The 22,500-nt window shown below is 44.2% G+C and overlaps 1 protein-coding gene across 6 annotated transcripts in view; it reads right to left on the bottom strand.

Moving 5' to 3' along the window:
• The window catches only part of LOC121541887 (disks large homolog 4), a 103,982-nt gene that overhangs the window by 8,678 nt on the left and 72,804 nt on the right, over positions 1 to 22,500 (bottom strand). For 4 of the 6 annotated variants that reach the window (XM_041851257.2, XM_041851254.2, XM_041851253.2 and 1 more), the window contains 5 exons: positions 9,430 to 9,483; positions 9,220 to 9,270; positions 8,922 to 9,046; positions 3,905 to 4,074; positions 3,535 to 3,671 (listed from right to left, as the gene is read on the bottom strand). In XM_041851257.2, coding sequence (XP_041707191.1) covers positions 3,535 to 3,671; positions 3,905 to 4,074; positions 8,922 to 9,046; positions 9,220 to 9,270; positions 9,430 to 9,483 — 537 coding nt within the window. Of the gene's footprint in view, positions 1 to 3,534; positions 3,672 to 3,904; positions 4,075 to 8,921; positions 9,047 to 9,219; positions 9,271 to 9,429; positions 9,484 to 21,767 lie in introns of all 6 variants that reach the window. The other 2 variants (XM_041851258.2, XM_041851255.2) reach the window with 2 other exon arrangements.

The raw sequence follows: 22,500 nt of genomic DNA, 5'->3' as shown, positions 1-22,500 counted from the left end.
ACACTGTTCACCTGAACACACTGTTCACATGCAGTGGTGTGTATTCATTGATGCCAAGGGAAGCCAGGCTTCCCCAAATATTTGACCAATAAAAAAATAACAATTATAAAATTATTTATCTTTCGTCTCTCTCTGTGTTTTCATAATTTTCAAGTGGCTGAATCTCACTGGAGAAATCATCCAAGCGAGGGAAACAGCACCCCTCTGTCTCAATATGTGTAGCCCATGTATCTGATGCTGTCTGGACCAAAAGAGTATAACATGTTGCCACCGTAGCATTTGATTGATTGATGCCTCCCTTGATAAAAATTCTAAAATAATTAGCCAATCATCGTTGAGCTGAGCTCAACTGTGGGTTGTCCTAGTGTAGCAAAACGCCACCCAAGGGAAGCCATTTTGGATTTGGCTTCACACCAATCAAATCACTTCCTAAGCAAAACATAATTTCAGACATTTCTTGTCTGCTTGTGTTGATGTCCTGCAGTAGCTAGCTTGCTAAATCGGCCCTTTCCTAAGCCATGGATGGAGATGGGGATTTGGACTTGTGGTTTTCACTTAATTCTCTGTACAGGCCAATGATTATGACGGCGATTCTGATCTAACCATAAATTAATATATTGTGCCACCGGCCTGAGAGGACTGAAGTTCAATATGTAGCCTATATGTAGCCTAGTAGGCTCACGTTAACTAACTAGCTAACTTAGCTGGTTCATTGTTGCCCATGCAAGGAAGTCAGGCTAGCAAGCATTTTAGCTAGGTAGCCTATGACAACAAAAAGTACAAGTGTACCGTTTTGCCAACATGAAAGAGAGGAGGATGGCATTGGCATTCAACCAAGTAGGGTGAGTCAGCATCTTTTACTTGCGCACGCACGCACGCACGCACGCACGCACGCGCACACACACACAGTCAGGCAGTGCTCCTGTTGTCTTTGTGCTGACTTGCGGTAACTCTGTGGTTCTAAATCAATAGTTGTTTAGTAAACGGTTGAAAACACTAACTTGCTTGACCATGCTGCAGGTGATATAACTGTTTGTATGAAATATTTGCTTTGTGGACGTCACCGGACAGATGTTGCTCTCCGGTTTTGTAATGAAACAAACAGATGTGTAGTTGAATTTATTCCGCCACTGTGTGACTGTTGTCTTTTTGTTGTCACGGTCTTATTGTATACTGTATCATGGTGGCGTATGAAAGAATGGGTTATAGAGCAAACAAAACAATTATCACAACATAGGTTGTAATATGGCTTTTTTACTGGCTTGGCTTCCTCAGTGATTTTACCCACGCACCGCCACTGTTCACCTGAACACACAGACACACACTGTTCACCTGAACACACTGTTAACCTGAACACACAGACACACACTGTTCACCTGAACACACAGACACACACTGTTCACCTGAACACACTGTTAACCTGAACACACAGACACACACTGTTAACCTGAACACACAGACACACACTGTTCACCTGAACACACTGTTAACCTAAACACACAGACACACACTGTTCACCTGAACACACTGTTAACCTGAACACACAGACACACACACTGTTCACCGGAACACACTGTTAACCTGAACAGACACACACTGTTCACCTGAAAACACTGTTAACCTGAACAGACACACACTGTTCACCTGAACACACTGTTAACCTGAACAGACACACACTGTTCAACTTAACACACAGACAGCAAGGGAACAAGGATCAGACTCACTGCTACACATGTTGCTAACCTGTACATCTGAGATGCAGTAATATAGCTCCTGGAGTGCTGACAGGCATTTTATAAAGCTTCCCAGTCACTGACTGAGGAGGTTTTGAAGCTATTCTACATGACTGATATGGTGTCATGGCTCGTTGGAAAGGTTTTGAAGCTATTCTACATGACTGATATGGTGCCGTGGCTCGTTGGAAAGGTTCTGAAGCTACTCTACATGACTGATAAGGTGTCATGGCTCGTTGGGAAGGTTTTGAAGCTACTCTACATGACTGATGTGGTGTCATGGCTCGTTGGAAAGGTTTTGAAGCTACTCTACATGACTGATGTGGTGTCATGGCTCGTTGGGAAGGTTTTGAAGCTACTCTACATGACTGATAAGGTGTCATGGCTCGTTGGGAAGGTTTTGAAGCTACTCTACATGACTGATGTGGTGTCATGGCTCGTTGGAAAGGTTTTGAAGCTACTCTACATGACTGATATGGTGTCATGGCTCGTTGGGAAGGTTTTGAAGCTACTCTACATGACTGATATGGTGTCATGGCTCGTTGGGAAGGTTTTGAAGCTACTCTACATGACTGATATGGTGTCATGGCTCGTTGGGAAGGTTTTGAAGCTACTCTACATGACTGATATGGTGTCATGGCTCGTTGGGAAGGTTTTGAAGCTACTCTACATGACTGATATGGTGTCATGGCTCGTTGGAAAGGTTTTGAAGCTACTCTACATGACTGATATGGTGTCATGGCTCGTTGGGAAGGTTTTGAAGCTATTCTACATGACTGATATGGTGTCATGGCTCGTTGGGAAGGTTTTGAAGCTATTCTACATGACTGATATGGTGTCATGGCTCGTTGGAAAGGTTTTGAAGCTATTCTACATGACTGATATGGTGTCATGGCTCGTTGGGAAGGTTTTGAAGCTATTCTACATGACTGATATGGTGTCATGGCTCGTTGGAAAGGTTTTGAAGCTATTCTACATGACTGATATGGTGTCATGGCTCGTTGGGAAGGTTTTGAAGCTACTCTACATGACTGATATGGTGTCATGGCTCGTTGGGAAGGTTTTGAAGCTATTCTACATGACTGATAAGGTGTCATGGCTCGTTGGGAAGGTTTTGAAGCTACTCTACATGACTGATATGGTGTCATGGCTCGTTGGGAAGGTTTTGAAGCTATTCTACATGACTGATATGGTGTCATGGCTCATTGGGAAGGTTTTGAAGCTATTCTACATGACTGATATGGTGTCATGGCTCATTGGGAAGGTTTTGAAGCTATTCTACATGACTGATATGGTGTCATGGCTCGTTGGGAAGGTTTTGAAGCTATTATACATGACTGATATGGTGTCATGGCTCATTGGGAAGGTGTTGAAGCTATTCTACATGACTGATATGGTGTCATGGCTCGTTGGGACTTAAAGCAGTTGACTAGGCTCCATTTGGCAGGGACACCTGCACCATTTTGTAGCTTCTGAATTGAGTCCATATTGAGTCTAACCCATCACTGAGCTGCAGTTGCTCCATGGTCCATGAGATGGCAGTAGTGCCACACAGTGCAGGCAGCAGCAGCAGCAGCGGCAGTGCTGAGGTTAAATAGCTCGCTCATCTCACACATCAATTATGATATTAATTAAAGTAATCTTAGGCTGTGAAAATTACAACTGTAACTTATCTAGGCTCTTAATGCACCTAAGCTACTGAAGTAGACAATATGTGTTGGCGTGTCTAAGTGTTCCTCTATTATGTGTAAGACAGCGAGTCTGCCTGGCACTGTGTGTGTGTGTGTGTGTGAGGACTGACCGCCAGTATCTTATCCCCTATCTGCAGCCGCTGGTCCTTGTGAGCAGCTCCACCCTCGATGATCTTAGTGACATAGATGCTGTTGTCTCCTGGAATGTGCTGGTTACCCACCCCTCCAGCGATGCTGAAACCTAAACCTATGGGAGGGACAGGATGGGGCAGAGAGAGCGAGAGAGAGAGAGAGAGGGAGGAAGAGAGAGAGGGAGCGAGAGAGAGAGAGAGAGAGAGAGAGAGAGAGAGAGAGAGAGAGAGAGAGAACAAGATAGAGAACAAGAGAGAGAGAGAGGTAGGAAGAAAGATGTAAATAATAACTGACAGGTACATAAATATGTAAGCATACAAACAAACAGACACCTAAACCGAGCTGTACCTTTGGGCCCTTTGATGAGTTTGATCTCTGTAACTTTCTCTGCGGCTGGTTTCCTGCGCAGCACGTAGAGGCGGACGATAGCCCCCGCCTCCTTCAGAGCCTCTACAGCCAGACTGTGGGTCACCTCCCTCACATCAACATCATTCACAAACAGGATACTGTCATTCACACTGAGAGAGAGAGAGAGAGAGAGAGAGAGAGAGAGAGAGAGAGAGAGAGAGAGAGAGAGAGAGAGAGAGAGACAGACAGAGACAGAGAGAGGGAGAGCGAGAGAGAGAGAGAGATAGAGAGAACAGCGAGAGGGAGGTTTATTGTTAGTGATGAGTCTGATATACAGAATAATACCCCAAACAATGTCCCTCCTCCTCTGACATCTCTCCTATTCTCTCCTCCATTTGAGACGGCCCTGTGCAACATCATCTCTGTTACAGCATACTCTCTTAGCCCCATCCTCCTGTCATGTGGCACGTGACCTGCTGAAGCTGGGCTGGCCTTCACTCTAACTACACAGAGAGAGGAGCAGTCAGAGTCAGTCAGTCAGTCAGTCAGTCAGACCCTTACAAAAAAACAAGTCAAATTTGCAGTTTCACATGTGATATCACATGTTCTCATGTGAAATAGCTGATTTCACATGTTGAGCTTAAATTTCACAAGTGAAACCATATTTTCACAGGTATTACATTTAGAGTTCTCATGTTAACACCACCTTTTCACATGAGGAGAATAACATGTTTTCACCTCATGTGAAAAACATTCACATGTGAAAATCACATTTGCAGCCAGTTTCATATGTGAAAAGTGAGATTTTCTCATGAGGGTTTTTCACATATAAAACAGCAAATTAGATTTTTACATGTGATTGTTTTTCAAATATGAACTTGCAATTCCGCTTGTGAAAGTGAAAATCAAATTCAACTGTGAAAATGTCACTTTCACATGTGGAATTGCTGATTCACATGTGGGGTTGAAATAATGTTATTCTCCTCACATGTGAAAAGATGTTGTTAACATGTTTCAGTAGCAATGTTTCCACCGGTGGAATTAGGGTGACCACATCTAAAAAGCCCCAATGCAGGAAAAGGGAATGATTTTGCGGGACATTCGCGGAACAGTGGACAAAATACAAAAAAAATTGGGCAGGTTAATGGCTGTACATCCATTTCTGGACTTATACATATATGATATGTACCCATTGATTCTTGAAGAATATAACTTATAAATGCCTCATGAGCTTAGTTAAACTGTCGTACCCCATCAGAACCCAAAATATAAGCTTTTTTTACTCCAATATTTGTAAAGAAAGTAAACATAAACAACCAGAGATGGACAACTTTGATGGGGATCTGGGCCACAAAAAATCTGAACTCATCATGAGGGGCCGCAGTTGCTCACGGGCCTGTGTACCCACGTCCAGACAAAAATGATATTGAAAGCAAAACACATGAATTGCAAATGGATGAAAAAAATAAAAAAGTGAATACTTTTAATGATCAAAAAACACATCAGTCTTTCCTGCAATTTTCCCTATCTTTGGTTATGTTACCCTGGCATTTGCTTTCACTGCCTTTTTTCCAGTTGCAAGTTTTGGCACATTAATTAGAGCAAAATAGCACCCTGCATTATTTTTTTTTGTATTTTTGTATTTTTTTCATACTGGCCCCCTGTGGGAATCGAACCCACAACCCTAGCGTTGCAAACACCATGCTCTACCAACTGAGCTACATCCCTGCCGGCCATTCCCTCCCCTACCCTGGACGATGCTGGGCCAATTGTGCGCCACCCCATGGGTCTCCCGGTCGCAGCCGGCTACGACAGAGCCTGGATTCGAACCAGGATCTCTAGTGGCACAGCTAGCACTACGATGCAGTGCCTTAGAAAACTGCACCCAACTGCTGGTACGCGTCTGAAGCTAAGCAGGGTCAGTCCTGGTCGGTCCCTTGATTGGAGAACAGTGCCTTCGGAAAGTATTCAGACCCCTTGAGTTTTTCCACATTTTGTTACGTTAAAGCCTTATTCTAAACTTGATAAAACTGTTTGTTTTCCTCATCAATCTACACACAATACCCCATAATGATAAAGCAAAAACAAGTTTTTAGAAATTTTTGCTAATATCACATTTACATAAGTATTCAGATCCTTTACTCAGTACTTTATTGAAGCTCCTTTGGCAGCGATTACAGCATCGAGTTTTCTTGGGTATGACGCTACAAGCTTGGCACACCTGTATTTAGGGCGTTTCTCCCTCTGCAGATCCTCTCAAGCTCTGTCAGGTTGGATGGGGAGCGTCGCTGCACAGCTATTTTCAGGTCTCTCCAGAGATGTTTGATCGGGCTCAAGTCCAGACTGGCTGGGCCACTCAAGGACATTCAGAGACTTGTCCCGAAGCCACTCCTGCGTTGTCGTGGCTGTGTGCTTAGGGTCGTTGTCCTGTTGGAAGGTGAACCTTCACCCCAGTCTGAGGTCCTGAGCGCTCTGAAGTAGGTTTTCATCAAGGATCTCTCTGTACTTTGCTCTGTTCATCTTTCCCTCGATCCTGACTAGTCTCCCAGTCCCTGCCGCTGAAAAACATCCCCACAGCATGATGCTGCCACCACCATGCTTCACCGTAGGGACGGTGCCAGGTTTCCTCCAGACGTGATGCTTGGCATTCAGGCCAAAGAGTTCAATCTTGGTTTCATTAGACCAGAGAATCTTGTTTCTCATGGTCTGTGAGTCTTTAGGTGCCTTTTGGCAAACTCCAAGTGGGCTGTCATGTGCCTATTACTGAGGAGTGGCTTCCGTCTGGCCACTCTACCATAAAGGCCTGATTGGTGGAGTGCTGCAGAGATGGTTGTCCTTCTGGAAGGTTCTCCCATCTCCACAGAGGAATTCTAGAGCTCTGTCAGAGACCCCATCGGGTTCTTGGTCACATCCCTGCCCCAGGCCCTTGTCCCTCGATTGCTCAGTTTGGCCGGGCGGCCAGCTCTAGGAAGAGTCTTGGTGGTTCCAAACTTCTTCCATTTAAGAACGATGGAGGCCACTGTGAACTTGGGGACCTTCAATGCTGCAGACATGTTTTGGTACCCTTCCCCAGATCTGTGCCTCGACAAAATCCTTGTCTCTGACAATTCCTTTGACCTCATGGCTTGGTTTTTGCTCTGACATGCGCTGTCAACTGTGGGACCTTATATAGACAGGTATGTGCCTTTCCAAATCTTGTCCAATCAATTGAATTTACGCCAGGTGGACTCCAATCAAGTTGTAGAAACATCTCAAGGGTGATCAATGGAAACATGATGCATCTGAGCTCAATTTCTAGTCTCATATCAAAGGGTCTGAATACTTATGTAAATAAAGTATTTATGTTTTTTATTTTTAATACATTTGCAAACATTTCCCTAAAATCTGTTTTTGCTAAGTCATTATGGGGTATTGTGTGTAGATTGCTGAGGATTTTTATTAATTTAATCAATTTTAGAATAAGGCTCTAGCATAACAAAATGTGGAAAAAGTCTGAATACTTTCCAAAGGCACTGTATCTGGAATGTCACATTCACAATTTACATGTGAAATCTCACACATGTCTGACTCATGAAAATGTCAACAAAAATAAATAATATTTCACATGTGAATTTTTTCACACGTGTCCAAAAACCATGTTGTTTTTACACTGTTTGTTTCGTAAGGGGAGGTAGAGTGTCAGTCAGTCAGTCAGCCAGTGAGTCAGTCAGTCAGTCCACCAACCCTATGGCTCAGTCAGTCAGTCAGTCCACCAGCCCTTTGGCCCAGTCAGCCAATCAGTCAGTCAGTCCACCAGCCCTATGGCTCAGTCAGTCAGTCAACCAGCCCTATGGCTCAGTCAGTCAGTCAGCCAGTCAGTCAGCCAGTCAGTCAGTCAGTCAGTCAGTCAGTCAGTCCACCAGCCCTATGGCTCAGTCAGTCAGTCAGTCAGTACACAAGTCCTATGGCTCAGCGTCAGCTCATTTTGAGGTCCTCAGAGTATGCCGATACATAGCAGACAAGGCTTTTAAAGCACCATAATGTGATTCACATTTTTCAAAACCTTGGTGATCATTAATATTCAGGACCTGACATTGTTATGACCTTGTCCATTACGTCATCTGCTCCTAAAGTTACATTCTGACACTTGCCTTTGCAAAATCACCCACCATGAAAACACTACCTTTTAAATACCATCTTGCTTCATTCGAGGACCACACTAAATTTACACTGGTAAATATTTATTTTAGAGGCACATTTCAACACTTTTTAGTGACTGTCAAACTGTCTTTTGATGCATTCAAAGCTATAGAATTGTCTATATCATTCAGGGTAATATCAAATGTATGAGGAGTAATGAAAAGTGTGATTTTGATGGAGGCAACTCAGCCAGCCAGTGACGTGGTAGACGTGTAATATTAATCTCCTCTGATACCTTTTAGAATCCCAAATGTGCCCTTTAAGTGCCAAGTTAAATTCCTTCAGTAATGGACAGGCCTGTGAGGGAGAGAGTGTGAGTGCTGGCCAGCCCCTAGGCCAGGGCTGACACAGAGATGGATGTTGGAGTGTGGTACTGTACTGATTGCCTGGGTAGGGGGAAGAGGAGGGAGCAGCGGGAAGGGGGCGGACTATATTTAGGCAGCTCCTCTGTGATTGGTGGGCTCAGTGGTGAAAAGTGTCTGTCTGGCTGACTGAGTGAATGCAGTCTGTGAAGGGGAGGGATGAGAGGGAGGGGAGGGGGAGGTTGGTTGGGAGGGAGGGGTTTTCTCCCTCAGAGACCCAGATGGCACTGACATGAGTAGCCTACATCACTGGTGTAGCTCTGAGTTGTGGGTTTGTTTGTGTGTTTGTGTCTGTGTGTGTGTCTGTGTGCATTTGCATATGCATGCTTGAGCCTGTGAATATTCACGTGTGTACATACACGTGTGCCTATGGGTGTGTGTATGACTGAGAGTCAAGGTTGGGATTGACAACTTGAGGGTGGTGAAGAGGAGGTGATGTTAGCTGCGTTAGGTACAGTAGTTAGTTAGTAGTGTACCTCAGCCGTCCGTCCTGGGCCGCAGCTCCCCCAGGGATGATCTTGGTGATGAAGATGCTGGGGTCATCACCAACATGAGGATTATCCGTTCCCCCAGCTATACTGAAACCCAGGCCTGAGTTACCCTGAACACACACACCATAACGCACAGTGTCAAACATGGTGACTATTATAGACCGAAGTGTATTAGATTACATACATTTTAATGTGGCTATCCCTGATCAGTTGTAGGATTATAATATTAAAGCTTTGACACCATGTTGGCACCATTCCAGTTATCTGTTGAAAAGACACTCACTCTTTCTAGTGTAATCTCTTCATACTCAATTTCCCCCTCTGTCCCGTTGATCTGAGAGAAGAAGACAGTGTTATCACACTTTCAATGAGTGATAACAAAGACTCTGAGGAGAGCAACGCTGTAATATGGGATGAGGATTGTGTAGGATGATGATCAATCAACCAGTGCTATGCAGTAAATAATGTAGCATAGTGGGCGTATGATCCTTACGTAGGGGGAGCCGTCAAGTGTGTCAGTGTTCACCACCACTGGAGGAGAATTTCCCTGGAAAAAGGAGAGAGAGAGGGGAAGAGAAAGAGGGAGGGAGAGAGTGTAATATTTCCTGTACATTTTTTATTGTTTATTTCACTTTTGTTTATTATCTATTTCACTTGCTTTGGCAATGTAAACATATGTTTCCCATGCCAATAAAGCCTTAAATTGAATTGAATTGAATTGAGAGGGGATGAGAGAGAAGGAGAGAAAATGTTAGCCCACACTACACATGCACACACACACTACAAATATTCAGGCCCACGGGCCTTGTCGCAGACACAAAAATGTTCTGTCCCAGTCCCTCCTTCTGTACAGTGAGATAGTGTTTAAGTGATTCCTCAGGATAAGCAGGCATGGAGTCAGTCTGCCCTGCTCAGACTGTGGAGCCTCTACCTCTGCAGGCAGGCAGGCAGGCAGGAAGGCCCTGCAGTCACAGCCTCAGCCATTTTATAGCCTAATGATGATGACAACACCACAAACAGTCACTGCCTGCCTGACACACTGACTGCTCCACACCCCAGCCTCAAGACCCAGCCACAAGGACCCAGCCACAAGACCCAGCCACAAGGACCCAGCCACAAGGACCCAGCCACAAGACCCCAGGAACAAGGCCCCAGGCACAAAATCCCAGCCACAAGGCCCCAGGCACAAAATCCCAGCCACAAGGCCCCAGGCACAAGGCTCCAGGCACAAGACCCCAGGCACAAGGACCCAGCCACAAGGACCCAGCCACAAGACCCCAGGAACAAGGCCCCAGGCACAAGACCCCAGGCACAAGGCCCCAGGCACAAGGCCCCAGGCACAAGACCCCAGGCACAAGACCCCAGCCACAAGGACCCAGCCACAAGGACCCAGCCACAAGGACCCAGCAACAAGGAGCCAGCCACAAGGACCCAGGCACAAGGCCCCAGGCACAAGGCCCCTGACATTGCATATCTTTCTTGTGAGTCAACGTTATCTAGCAAAGCCCTGGGTTAGTGTCATATTGACAACGTTCTGTGACATGACTCTGTGAATACATTCAGGGTTTGTAGTCGTTTAATAACACCATCATGAAAGGCAACATCGAGGCAGCATCTAACAGAGATGTTAGCTTTCAAGGCAATCCATGTGGTTCCTCTAGCTCAGCATTCTACAAAGCCTACAGATGCATGCTGCATCACTGGTGACCTGTGAGCAGAGAAGAGCCCAACTGAAAGCTGAGACCAATGGACAGGACATCTATTTCTCAGCAGACTAGATGTCATTAATCAGGGAGCTGCTAATACAGCATTTGACAAGACAACAAGTCAATGACGTGGCAGACCTGTTGGCATTAAGATGGTGTAGGCTCATCCTGTACAGTGACAGAGACTACACTCTGTCTGGTGGTGATTTTACTTCCATCTCTCAATATCTCCCTCTCTCTCTCTCTCTCTTTTTAACTCCCTTCATCCCTTTCAGCCCTGTCCCCTCGCTGCTTCTCTCTCCAAAATAATGATCGTTGCATCTCCCCATCTAATGTAAGAAGAGGGGATGCAGCATTCTGCATTCTGTACTCCTTAGAGAATGCTCTCTCTCTCTCTCTCTCTCTCTCTCTCTCTCTCTCTCTCTCTCTCTCTCTCTCTCGCACTCCTTAGAGAATGCTCTACCGTCCTCTCTCTCTCTCTCTCTCTATCTATCTAAACGTATATCCCTATTCCGTTGTCATTTTGTCCCTCTCTGATTAGCATGAGGGAGACACTGTGCATCCAAAGTGCTTACAGAGCAGCAAACAACAGCAGCAGCATGAAATCAGCCTGCTGACCTTCACACAACTGACAGCCCGCAGAGATACACAGACACTCTCTCTCACACACACCCCACACACAACCCCCGCACACAGACAATCACACCGTTCCAATGAGTCTCAGATACATCCCATATCGCGATAATTCTATCTCCATCCCTTAAGTTCGAACTCTATCCAACCATTCCTCTTTCTCCATGCTGCTTATACAGCGCATACTGCATCTACTGAAATGTCACATGTTCTCTCTGTACAGACAGTTTGTATTCATCATTGGCCAATTTGTCCCAAACTATCCTCTGGAGGTTTGGCCCCTCAAATCCCTTCCCTTAAAGCTGTGACTGAAAGTGTTTACGTAATAATAAGGTTAACATGAAAACAAAGGTTGTTCTCTCACTCTCTACTTCTCTCCCACAGCTCTGAGCCAGCCGGGGTGCAAACCATCTCTCCCACTCCATCCCTCGCTCCTGTCCTGACCACCGCTACCATGGCTACAGTATACAGTAGCATCAGCCACTGGGGCCTCTGAGGCTCGGAGGAAAGCTTGTCTCCATGGTAACCTGGATTTCCATTCCGATGCTCTAAAGCCCTAGCTATATGGCATAGAACATCCTAGCAAAAACAACAGGGGAATAGAAATCCTTTCCATTACTTCTATTACGTAATCTGAAGCATCACCTGATCAATCTGCTCTTAACTCTTGACACTGACAGCTCCATTTGGGCTGTACACTGAAACTGTCAGGCATTTCATGTACAGTTCTCTGTACTTTCCAGAAATATTCCTATGGGATTCCTTTAGGATTAGCATTATTAGGGGCCTATTGCTTCCTATGCTGTAACTATGGGGTGAGATACAGTAATATGCTATGACGTAGAGAATATGCAATGCAATCATGAAAAGACAGAGGGAGAGAGGTACTTGAGATCAGATCAAGAGATATGCTCATTATCTGTGTTATCTTACATTTATTTTTTCACCTTTTAGCAGACGCTCTTATCCAGAGCGACTTACAGGAGTAATTAGGGTTAAGTGCCTTGCTCAAGGGCACAGAAAGATTTTTCACCGAGTCGGCTTGGGGATTACTGGCCCAACGCTCTTAACTGCTAGGCTACCTGCCGCCCTACATCTCTAGTCTAGAGTAGATGTCTTCCTTCCATCTCCATTTAGTGCATGGTCATCTATCTGTATGGTGATGAGGCATTCAGCAGAGACACACAGTTTTAGGAGCAGAGGACGCCTGAGGGATGATGTCATCTTCACCTGGACATAAGCCAGAAACCCCATTTCAATTCCTTATGGGCTACAGTACCCCACTCATTCTCTCTCTCTCTCTCTCTCTCTCTCTCTCTCTCTCTCTCTCTCTCTCTCGCTCTCTCTCTCGCTCTCTCTCTCTCGCTCTCTCTCTCTTCATTCACTTACCTAAAGACAGAACATCTGTCCCAACAGAAAAGTTTAACTTCTCTCTGCAGTGCCCCCCACCCCACCACCCTCTTCTCCTCCCCCCTCCCCCCTCCCTTCCATACCCCCGAACAGACTCATTAATGCAGCTTGTTAGGCTCTTAATTAATTGCTGTTGGAAAGAGAGAGGAGAGAAAGAGAGAGGAGAGAGGAAAGAGCGAGAGAGGAGCCAGAGAGAGGAAAGAGAGAGGAAAGAGAGAGAAAAGAGAGAGGAGAGAGAGAGGAAAGAGAGAAAGAGAGAGGAAAGAGAGAGGAAAGAGAGAGGAAAGAGAGAGGAGAGAGAGAGGAAAGAGAGAAAGAGAGAGAGAGAGAGAGAGAGAGAGAGAGAGAGAGAGAGAGAGAGAGAGAGAGAGAGAGAGAGAGAGGAAAGAAAGGAACGCAAGAGAGGAGAGAGAAAGAGAGAGAGAGAGGAATGAGAACATATTGGAGTGTAGGTGTTCAGTGGCGGCTCCTGAAAAAATTCTCAGGAGGGGCAATTTTTCTGATGATTTAGGTGACCTACACACATTTAAAAAAAGATATGTCCAGCAACAACATGAAGACAGGGGCAGCATATAAGTCAATACCAGAAGCATTTATTGACTGATCTCAAAAGTGTTGGCTTACCAGGGTTGGTGGAGCCCTCAGTTTCATCTTTGCCTCGCAAAGCTAACTCAAACACTCCGCAAAACTTCACACACTGGATTAGCCGGCTGAGGATGTGGCGGTTCTTGCTAATGTCGTAGTAAATATATTTGTTATAGTGAATATGGAATATGATATGTTGAGTAAAATGTTGTGCTAAGATCTATTTAGGTCAGGAGCTGGTTATAAGTTATGTTCCTATCCAATAACAATGGACAAAGGGTCCTATCTTGTCAGCCTTGTCAGCAGGTGGCCAAGGACAACACCCACGCCATAGGCCTCTCAGTTCTTCCAACTCACGAGTTCTTGCTCTGAGGACACACACACACACAAACACACACACACACACATCATCACTGTTAAAACACACACACACACACATCATCACTGTTAAACACACACACACACACACACACACACACAAAAAATCCCCTCTCTTAGGCTGAACATTTGAAGACAGAGAACCCGACTCAGAGCCAATGCAACAGTGACAGTAGCCTGGAGGGGACCTCGCCCAACTCATCAGGACCAATCAGAAGATCAGAACTACTAGATTGAACCTACTTCATTTATTGCATAAAATGTCTGCACACAATGTTTGGGCTCTCTTCAGAATAATAATAATAATAATAATAATAATATGCCATTTAGCAGACGCTTTTATCCAAAGCGACTTACAGTCATGCGTGCATACATTTTTGTGTATGGGTGGTCCCGGGGATCGAACCCACTACCTTGGCGTTACAAGCACCATGCTCTACCAGCTGAGCTACAGAAAGTGGATACTCATGGATGCGCATTGCAATTGTAAAATGTCAACACAATTGGAGACACCACGTCATTTTTGGAGACATGTTATTGACAGTAAACTATTGTAGATGCGACTGCTAACTAAATAAAACATTTTAGCTGGCTAGCTAATCATCTTAGCTAAATGTGGGGCAAACAATTCAGTTATTTACCGTTAATTTGAGGGATTGGGGTGAAAGAAATCGAGTTACATAGTGATACTTTACGATATACTGTATTGACAATATCGCAATATTTTAGCGCTAGTTGGCTGTACCTGCACCAAAACACCATTATTGTTCCTTCATAGCTTGTTCTCAATCTTTTCACATTGGGAGCCAATTTGTTTTCAGCACTTTTATTTCCATGACTGATCAAAACTCGTTCTCATGGCTTTCTGATCCCTCTGCAACAGACATATGGTGCGCAATAAAATCACAGTATCGAATCGCAATACGTATAGAATCATGAGACTCGCAATGCTGATGCATATATCTTATCGTGAGGTTCCTGGCAATTCCCAGCCCAAGTTCATTTGCCACAACAAATCTCTTCGCTAGCAAACGCAATGTGTCTCCAGCAATGTTTACTTTTTTGACGTTCTATGGCATCTCCACTTTCCAAGCATATATGACCACATGTAATATTTTGGTAAGTGATGCAAATAGTGAACTATGTAGGGCCAGGATGTAAAATATATGTAGCTGCAGCAATTTCTCTTATCTGATATGGTAAGTAATGGGGCTTGATTTATAGCTCCCTAAGAGTTTGACGAACGGGTCCGTGAACGCGATTGCAGATATCTTTACCTCTGAATAAACTGCCTTATATTATACAATTATCCACCTTGTCCAAAAGTCTCTACTTTTTCTCCGTTCTCCAGTAAACTTGTTTTATCAACAATAGTAAGGTTCAATGACACAGAAAGCAGTTCAATGTCGGGGTACAGAGTCGCTCTCTTACCAGGATCGCGGTCCGCTCTGACCAGGGTGAAGGTGGCGGCTCCACCTCTCTGCCAGCAGCGTTTTCATTATTTAGTCCGTTCGTAGCGGGTATGTACACGATCAACAAGATCAGTCCAAAACCGAAGATCAGTCCAAAGCAGAATGTTTGCAGAATGTTTGTAAACTAAGTCTACAAATTAAAAACATAAAATAACGCCACACTGCAGGTCGCAACATAGACGCTGATAGCCGCCATTGTCTTAGTTACGTTCAACGTTACGTCACGTATGACGAAGCGCGTAAGTGCAAGCCCACAGACACCCATAGAGAATGTATTGAAAGCTTTGAAATGTGAAAAAAATAGATTTTACATGACAGGCTATGAGAGACTTCTGGGCGATTTTCAACCTGACTGAAATCGCCCAAAAAACGGGCGGGGCCATTTGAAGCACGACTTTAGCCTGATTTGACATTTAGTGGCTGGCAGATCAGACGTGAACACTGATAACTGCTGTTGCCGTGATATAATTTTTTTAAAATTTATAAAAAAAAATTATAATTTTTTATATATTTTTTTTTTATAATTGATTAGAAAAAAAATCCCTTCCTTTTCCCGTTTGGCAGTGCGTCGCCCATATCGCCCTATTGAACAAGCCGTCCCTGTAGGTGTTATAGAACCTCTCCCTTACAGGGGCTTGCAAAAGTATTCATCGCCCTTGGCATTTTTCCTATTTTGTTGCCTTACAACCTGGAATTAAAATGTTTTTGGGGGGTTTGTATCATTTGATTTACACAACATGCCTACCACTTTGAAGATGCAAAATATTTTTTATTGTGATACAAACAAGAAATAAGAAAAAAACGGATAACTTGATCGTGCATAACTATTCACCCCCCCAAAGTCAATACTTTGTAGAGCCACCTTTTGCAGCAATTACAGCTGCAAGTCTCTTGGGGTATGTCTCTATAAGCTTGGCACATCTAGCCACTGGGATTTTTGCCCATTCTTCAAGGGTAAACTGCTCCAGCTCCTTCAAGTTGGATGGGTTCCGCTGGTGTATAGCAATCCTTAAGTCATACCAAAGATTCTAAATTGGATTGAGGTCTGGGCTTTGACTAGGCCATTCCAAGACATTTAAATGTTTCCCCTTAAACAACTCAAGTGTTGCTTTAGCAGTATGCTTAGGGTCATTGTCCTGCTGGAAGGTGAACCTCCGTCCCAGTCTCAAATCTCTGGAAGACTGAAACAGAAAGAATTTCCCTGTATTTAGCGCCATCCATCATTCCTTCAATTGTGACCAGTTTCCCAGTCCCTGCCGATGAAAAACATCCCCACAGCATGATGCTGCCACCACCATGCTTCACTGTGGGGATGGTGTTCTCGGGGTGATGAGAGGTGTTGGGTTTGCGCCAGACATAGCATTTTCCTTGATGGCCAAAAAGCTAAATTTTAAAGTACCTTCTTCCATATGTTTGGGGAGTCTCCCACATGCCTTTTGGCGAACACCAAACGTGTTTGCTTATTTTTTTCTTTAAGCAACTGCTTTTTTATGGCCACTCTTCCGTAAAGCCCAGCTCTGTGGAGTGTATGGCTTAAAGTGGTCCTATGGACAGATACTCCAATCTCCGCTGTGGAGCTTTGCAGCTCCTTCAGGGTTATCTTTGGGCTCTTTGTTGCCTCTCTGATTAATGCCCTCCTTGCCTGGTCTGTGAGTTTTGGTGGGCGGCCCTCTCTTGGCAGGTTTGTTGTGGTGCCATATTCTTTCCATTTTTTAATAATGGATTTAATGGTGCTCCGTGGGATGTTCAAAGTTTCAGATTTTTTTTTTAACCCAACCCTGATCTGTACTTCTCCACAACTTTGTCCCTGACCTGTTTGGAGAGCTCCTTGGTCTTCATGGTGCCGCTTGCCTGTTGGTGCCCCTTGCTTAGTGGTGTTGCAGACTCTGGCGCCTTTCAGAACAGGTGTATATATACTGAGATCATGTGACACTTAGATTGCACACAGGTGGACTTTATTTAACTAATTATGTGACTTCTGATGGTAATTGGTTGCACCAGATCTTATTTAGGGGTTTCATAGCAAAGGGGGTGAATACATATGCAACCACCTCTTTTCACTATTGATTTTTTAGACTTTTTTGAAACAAGTTATTTTTTTCATTTCACTTCACCAATTTTGACTATTTTGTATGTCCATTACATGAAATCCAAATAAAAATCCATTTAAATTACAGGATGTAATGCAACAAAATAGGAAAATGCCAAGGGGGATGAATACTTTTGCAAGGCACTGTATCTCTGTTCCAGGTTCACAACCTCAAAACCAAGCTGCTAAATCAATCAAAACCTGCATCTCTTCTACACTACTTAAAATTAAAGCAGTACATTTCAGGCCCCACAAACTATAAGCTACAGTACTTAGTTACTCTATAGGCTAATCAAACCATTTGGACAGATCTGGGCCAGATTAAAAAAACAACTCTATACCTCAAAAAGGATGTGTATTTCTACTACAGGGATTTCATCCCAGGGTCGGCCTACACCTCTCCTCCTGCCTTGAGCCTGTGTCACCTTCTGTTACTGTATGGCTGCACAGAGCCGCTCACGACTTTAACAAACACGTCGAGCTACTGTCTGATGTGTTAAAAGTATCCTATATATCCAGGCTGAGGAACATACACTGTGCAGTCAGTGCACAACCCCCAGTGCACACAGTCCTCCTGCAGGGGTTTTGATAGGCGACTCCCTCCCTGTCCTTTGTCAGGAAGTGGGAGGCTGGAGTTGCCAGGATTTAGGGGATTTAACAGTCGCCCACATATACTTTTACGCCACCTACTCAGCTCTCCCATCATCTTTCAGTTCCAGGCCGCCCCCAAACCTTCACTGTTAAACTGAAACTCCTGATATAACCTGACACCCCTTGTCCGATATCAAACTCCTGAGCCTTGACCTTAGCCACTAACTTGGACCTCTGGATCAAAATCACAGCCCTTACCAGAAAACTGATCTTGACAATAATCCTTAAATTAACGTATTCCTTAAACACAAGCTTTATCCCCAACCCTGATCACCACTGTCCTCTAACAGTCTAACATTTCACTTCTGGCCTGTGTTTCCCCATAGGAGGGCATCCTGAGATCCAATCCAGCACACTTCACTGTCCAGCCCTCTGCAGGCTGACAGGGTCCAAACAACAAGCAGTAATCACCAGAGGACAAGGGGTAAAGGCAAACGACAAAAACACTGAGACTGGGAGCCCTGAGAAAGGAAGGAGAGCCTCGCCCCATGGAAGGGACTGTGACTGTAAGGACAGATAAGGGGTTGGAGGAGCGTGATGTGATTGCTTGATTTCTAGACTCACAATACCCTGGAGCCATTACAAAGAAGAGAGAGAGAGAAGAGAGAGACAGAGAGAGAGACAGAGAAAGAGAGAGACAGAAAGAGAAAGAGAGAGCGACAGAGAAAGAGAAAGACAGAGACAGAAAAAAACAAGAGAGAGAGACAGAGAAAGAGCGAGATAGAGAAAGAGAGAGATTGAGAGAGATAAAGAGAGCGATTGAGAGAATATATGTTTTGTTCGTTTGTACAGTATATCTTATTGAGCGGATGTGTGTGTTTGCGAGGCTGCATTTTGCTGTGTGTATTGTTGACGTATACACCTGCTATAGAGTAGGAGGAAATGTGGAGTCATTTTGGAGTCAGTGTGCAGGTTTAGGTGATGATGTGAAAGACAATCAGTCAGTCTGCTGCAGAGGCAAAGGTTAAAGGTAGTTCCTCAGCAAACAGCTGAAACTAGCCCCACTACCTCCCTGGAGTTTAAATGTTTTAACATCAAATTTGAGCCGGGCCTCAGAGAGTGCTGAAATATGAATACACAGCTAGCCTAAATATGCTGACCAGCAGGCTTTCACCAGGCCTCAACAGGGGAGCAAACAGAGAGAGACAGCGGGAGGAATGAGAGAGAACAAAAAAGAGACAGAGAGGGAGAGATAGACAGCAGAGGAGAGAGAGAGTGGGTGAGAGAGAGAGAGCTTGGAGGAAAGGTAGAATCAACGAAGCGGTGGAGTGCTACTTTGTGTGTGTTCATTAAGAAAGCGATCGATGGCTGCTACCCTTTAAACAAAGCATTATTTTGGTTTTTGCTCCAGCCACTCTGTCTCTCCACAGATCGATCATCGCTCACTTCAGGATCAGGATGCACTAGAGAGCATGTCTATACTTGCATGGGAGACTAGAAAGCTCCCTTTTAAAACACTATAAATATGTCAATGCACAACCCCAACACATCAGTCGGAAACAGCTATTTTTAAGTCAAGCAAAATTAGGGAACATGATCATGTTTCAAATGATAATATACCTATAATAATGATCTAACAGACTAACTCAGATAATACCTCTAGTCTCTGTCAGATTATTTCATGAAATAAAAATCCTAACATATGTCTAGTAGGATAGCTGTATGTTGTACCTGTAGTATACGCAATGTGGGTCTACATAAGCCAACAGATAAGCAGTGTCATAATAATGTGCCCCAATACCCTCAACAATTGATCAAACAAAACAGAAAGCAGCTTATCAAATGACTTCAATCAGTCAGGACAAAATGAACCACAATTAACCTAAAAGCTATGCCAACACGCTCACTTACCCACACAAACCCACACTCTCACCTACACAAACCCACACAAACTCATTCACTCACCTACACAAACCCACACAAACCCACACAAACCCACTCACTCACCTACACAAACCCACACAAACTCACTCACTCACCTACACAAACCCACACAAACCCACTCACTCACCTTCACAAACCCACACAAACCCACTCACTCACCTACACAAACCCACACAAACCTTCTCACTCACCTACACAAACCCACACAAACCTTCTCACTCACTTACACAAACCCACTCACTCACCTACACTATCTCTCCCAACATCAATCACAACTGTCTATTCATTTCAGTGCTTCATGTGGAATACCATTCATATTGCAATATAAACACAAGTATCAACAATCAGATGTTTTCATTGGAGTGTTTTAATCTTCCAGAACAGCACTGATTATGCAGTCAGTCAGGCAACGAGAGATTGGTTTCTATTTCTGTCATTGCTGTGTCTAAATGTGTACTCTGTTTAAGGGGGAAATCAGGGTAAACAGATGCTGAGAGAGAGAGAGAGAGAGAGAGAGAGAGAGAGAGAGAGAGAGAGAGAGAGAGAGAGAGAGAGAGAGAGAGAGAGAGAGAGAGAGAGAGAGAGAGAGAGAGAGAGAGAGAGAGAGAGAGAGAGAGAGAGAGAGAGAGAGAGAGAACAATTGCAGGAGGAGAGACAGGAACAGAAAAGGCAAGTACACTCCAGACTGGCCCTGACCTGAGGGCAGCACAGCTCTAACCAAGGAAGGACAGGAGGAGAGGAAGGTGGGGGGATGAGAGAGGGATGAGAGAGGGAGATATAGATGTAGGGGGAAGGGAGAGAATGGCAGCAGATCCACACACGCGTGTGCATGTTTGCATGTGCCACTGTGATTGCAATGGGGATGTTACAGGGGTTCATTTCGATGGGAAATCACTCACACACCATTCTTTATGAAAGCCCCTTATGCACTCCCACAGAAAATAAATACGGTGTGTAAATGTGTGTAAAGCTGTGTGTTTGTGTTTGAGCGAGAGAGGGAGAGATAAGGACCAGCTACACATCCCTGCACACTGAAACTGTAAATGACAAATGCATAGCATCACATAGAAGGGACTCAGAGGATAATCAGAACTGTAGACACTATATACAGTGTATTCGGAAAGTATTCAGACCCCTTGACTTTTTCCACATTTTGTTACGTTACAGCCTTATTCTAAAATGGATTAAATGTTTTTTTCCCCCTCATCAATCTACACACAATACCCCATAATAACAAAGCAAAAACAGGTTCAGACATTTTTGCAAATGTATTACAAATAAAAAAAAGTATTCAGACCCTTTACTCAGTACATTGTTGAAGCACCTTTGGCAGCGAGGGACTGTAGACACTATATACTCCCACACATACCAGCATACACTGACACAGTGTAGACAGAGGACCTACAAAGGAGGATATGATCCCATTATTGGGACACAGGGTCTGTGATTCACTCATATTTCTCAGGGACCAAATGTGTGGCTTCTATATGCGCGTTCGGGAAATCCAAGCGTTATGTTTGTGAGTGCCAATTTTAGCAAATGTATTTTAAAAGACATACATTCCTGTCACCATGAGAGAAACCATCCATGCTATTAGTCCCATGAGTCCACTGAGTTGAGAAAAGTCTCACTCAACAAATTGAGCTTATCATTTCTCCCTATCTTTTCACATTCTGGGCAGAGAGTTGACACTCAAAGTCTGAAACTGGTACCAAACAATGCTTTAGATGAGAGCCAGACTGCAAGTGTCAGACCAGACCAAACTAAGTATTTTGAATCCATAAAGCAGTTTATGTATGATTCTTCGGAATACACCTTCACTCAAGATGCAGCATGTCTATGTGCAATATATTTTTTAAAACGATATATTTCCATAGAAACAATTTTCAATTTTGATAATTTTCACATAATTTCACAAACAATTTAACCACAGAAACCATACCAAATAGCAATATGACATAGCTGTTCTGACAAATCTGTCATCAGAGGAGTCAGTCAACCACCACGTTTACTTGGTGCCTACCATTATATGGTGCGGAAGCTTCTTGGCTTTCCGGACGTTGTTGATGAACCGCCGACCCATTTTTTTGGCATACCACACCGAGATGAACATCCTGCTTGAGTGCTGAACACTGAGCCGCCTTGTGGAACCTAACAAACACCGTTCACCTTCAAAAATTATGGACGAGCCGGGTGAGTGGGTGGCAGAGAGAGAGAGAGGAGGTGCGCTGAAGGGGCGTTTCCTCTCCAAAAAATATGACAATGCATAAACACTTATGATATCAAAGACGATATCAAGGCAGTCTGTCTGCCACAAGCCAACATTATTAGGAGTGTCCGTATAACCGGAGAAGATCTCAAAATAACCCAATACGCCTACTAAACATGAACATTCAACTCATGCAAAATTATTTCAACAATAGAAAGCCAAAAATCTCAACAATACCCCTGATATCAAGCATTGGGCTAGGAACGCAGATAGCTTTACATTCAAAGCCAGAAAAACACGTTTAAATCCGGGGTTGTCAAAGTCACGGTCTGGGTACAAAAATAACTCCGGAGAGCCGGAGGAGAGTTTGGACTCCGGCGACAGTGTTCCTTTCTCCTCCTGCTGTGTAATCCAAGTGTGGAGTCGGCAGTTTGAGTGGGATTGTAGCCTACCTGTCTGTCTAATAATTAGCCTACTTCTCAAATATCAGGAATAGTGCTATTTGGAAGAGCTGCCATGGACTAAAATTAGCCTACGAACGGGCTAC

This window comes from Coregonus clupeaformis, chromosome 27 (assembly GCF_020615455.1).
Source record: "Coregonus clupeaformis isolate EN_2021a chromosome 27, ASM2061545v1, whole genome shotgun sequence".
Lineage (NCBI taxonomy): Eukaryota > Metazoa > Chordata > Actinopteri > Salmoniformes > Salmonidae > Coregonus > Coregonus clupeaformis.
The sequence above is the reverse complement of the archived record's forward strand: the minus strand, read 5'-3'. Positions and strand labels throughout refer to the sequence as shown.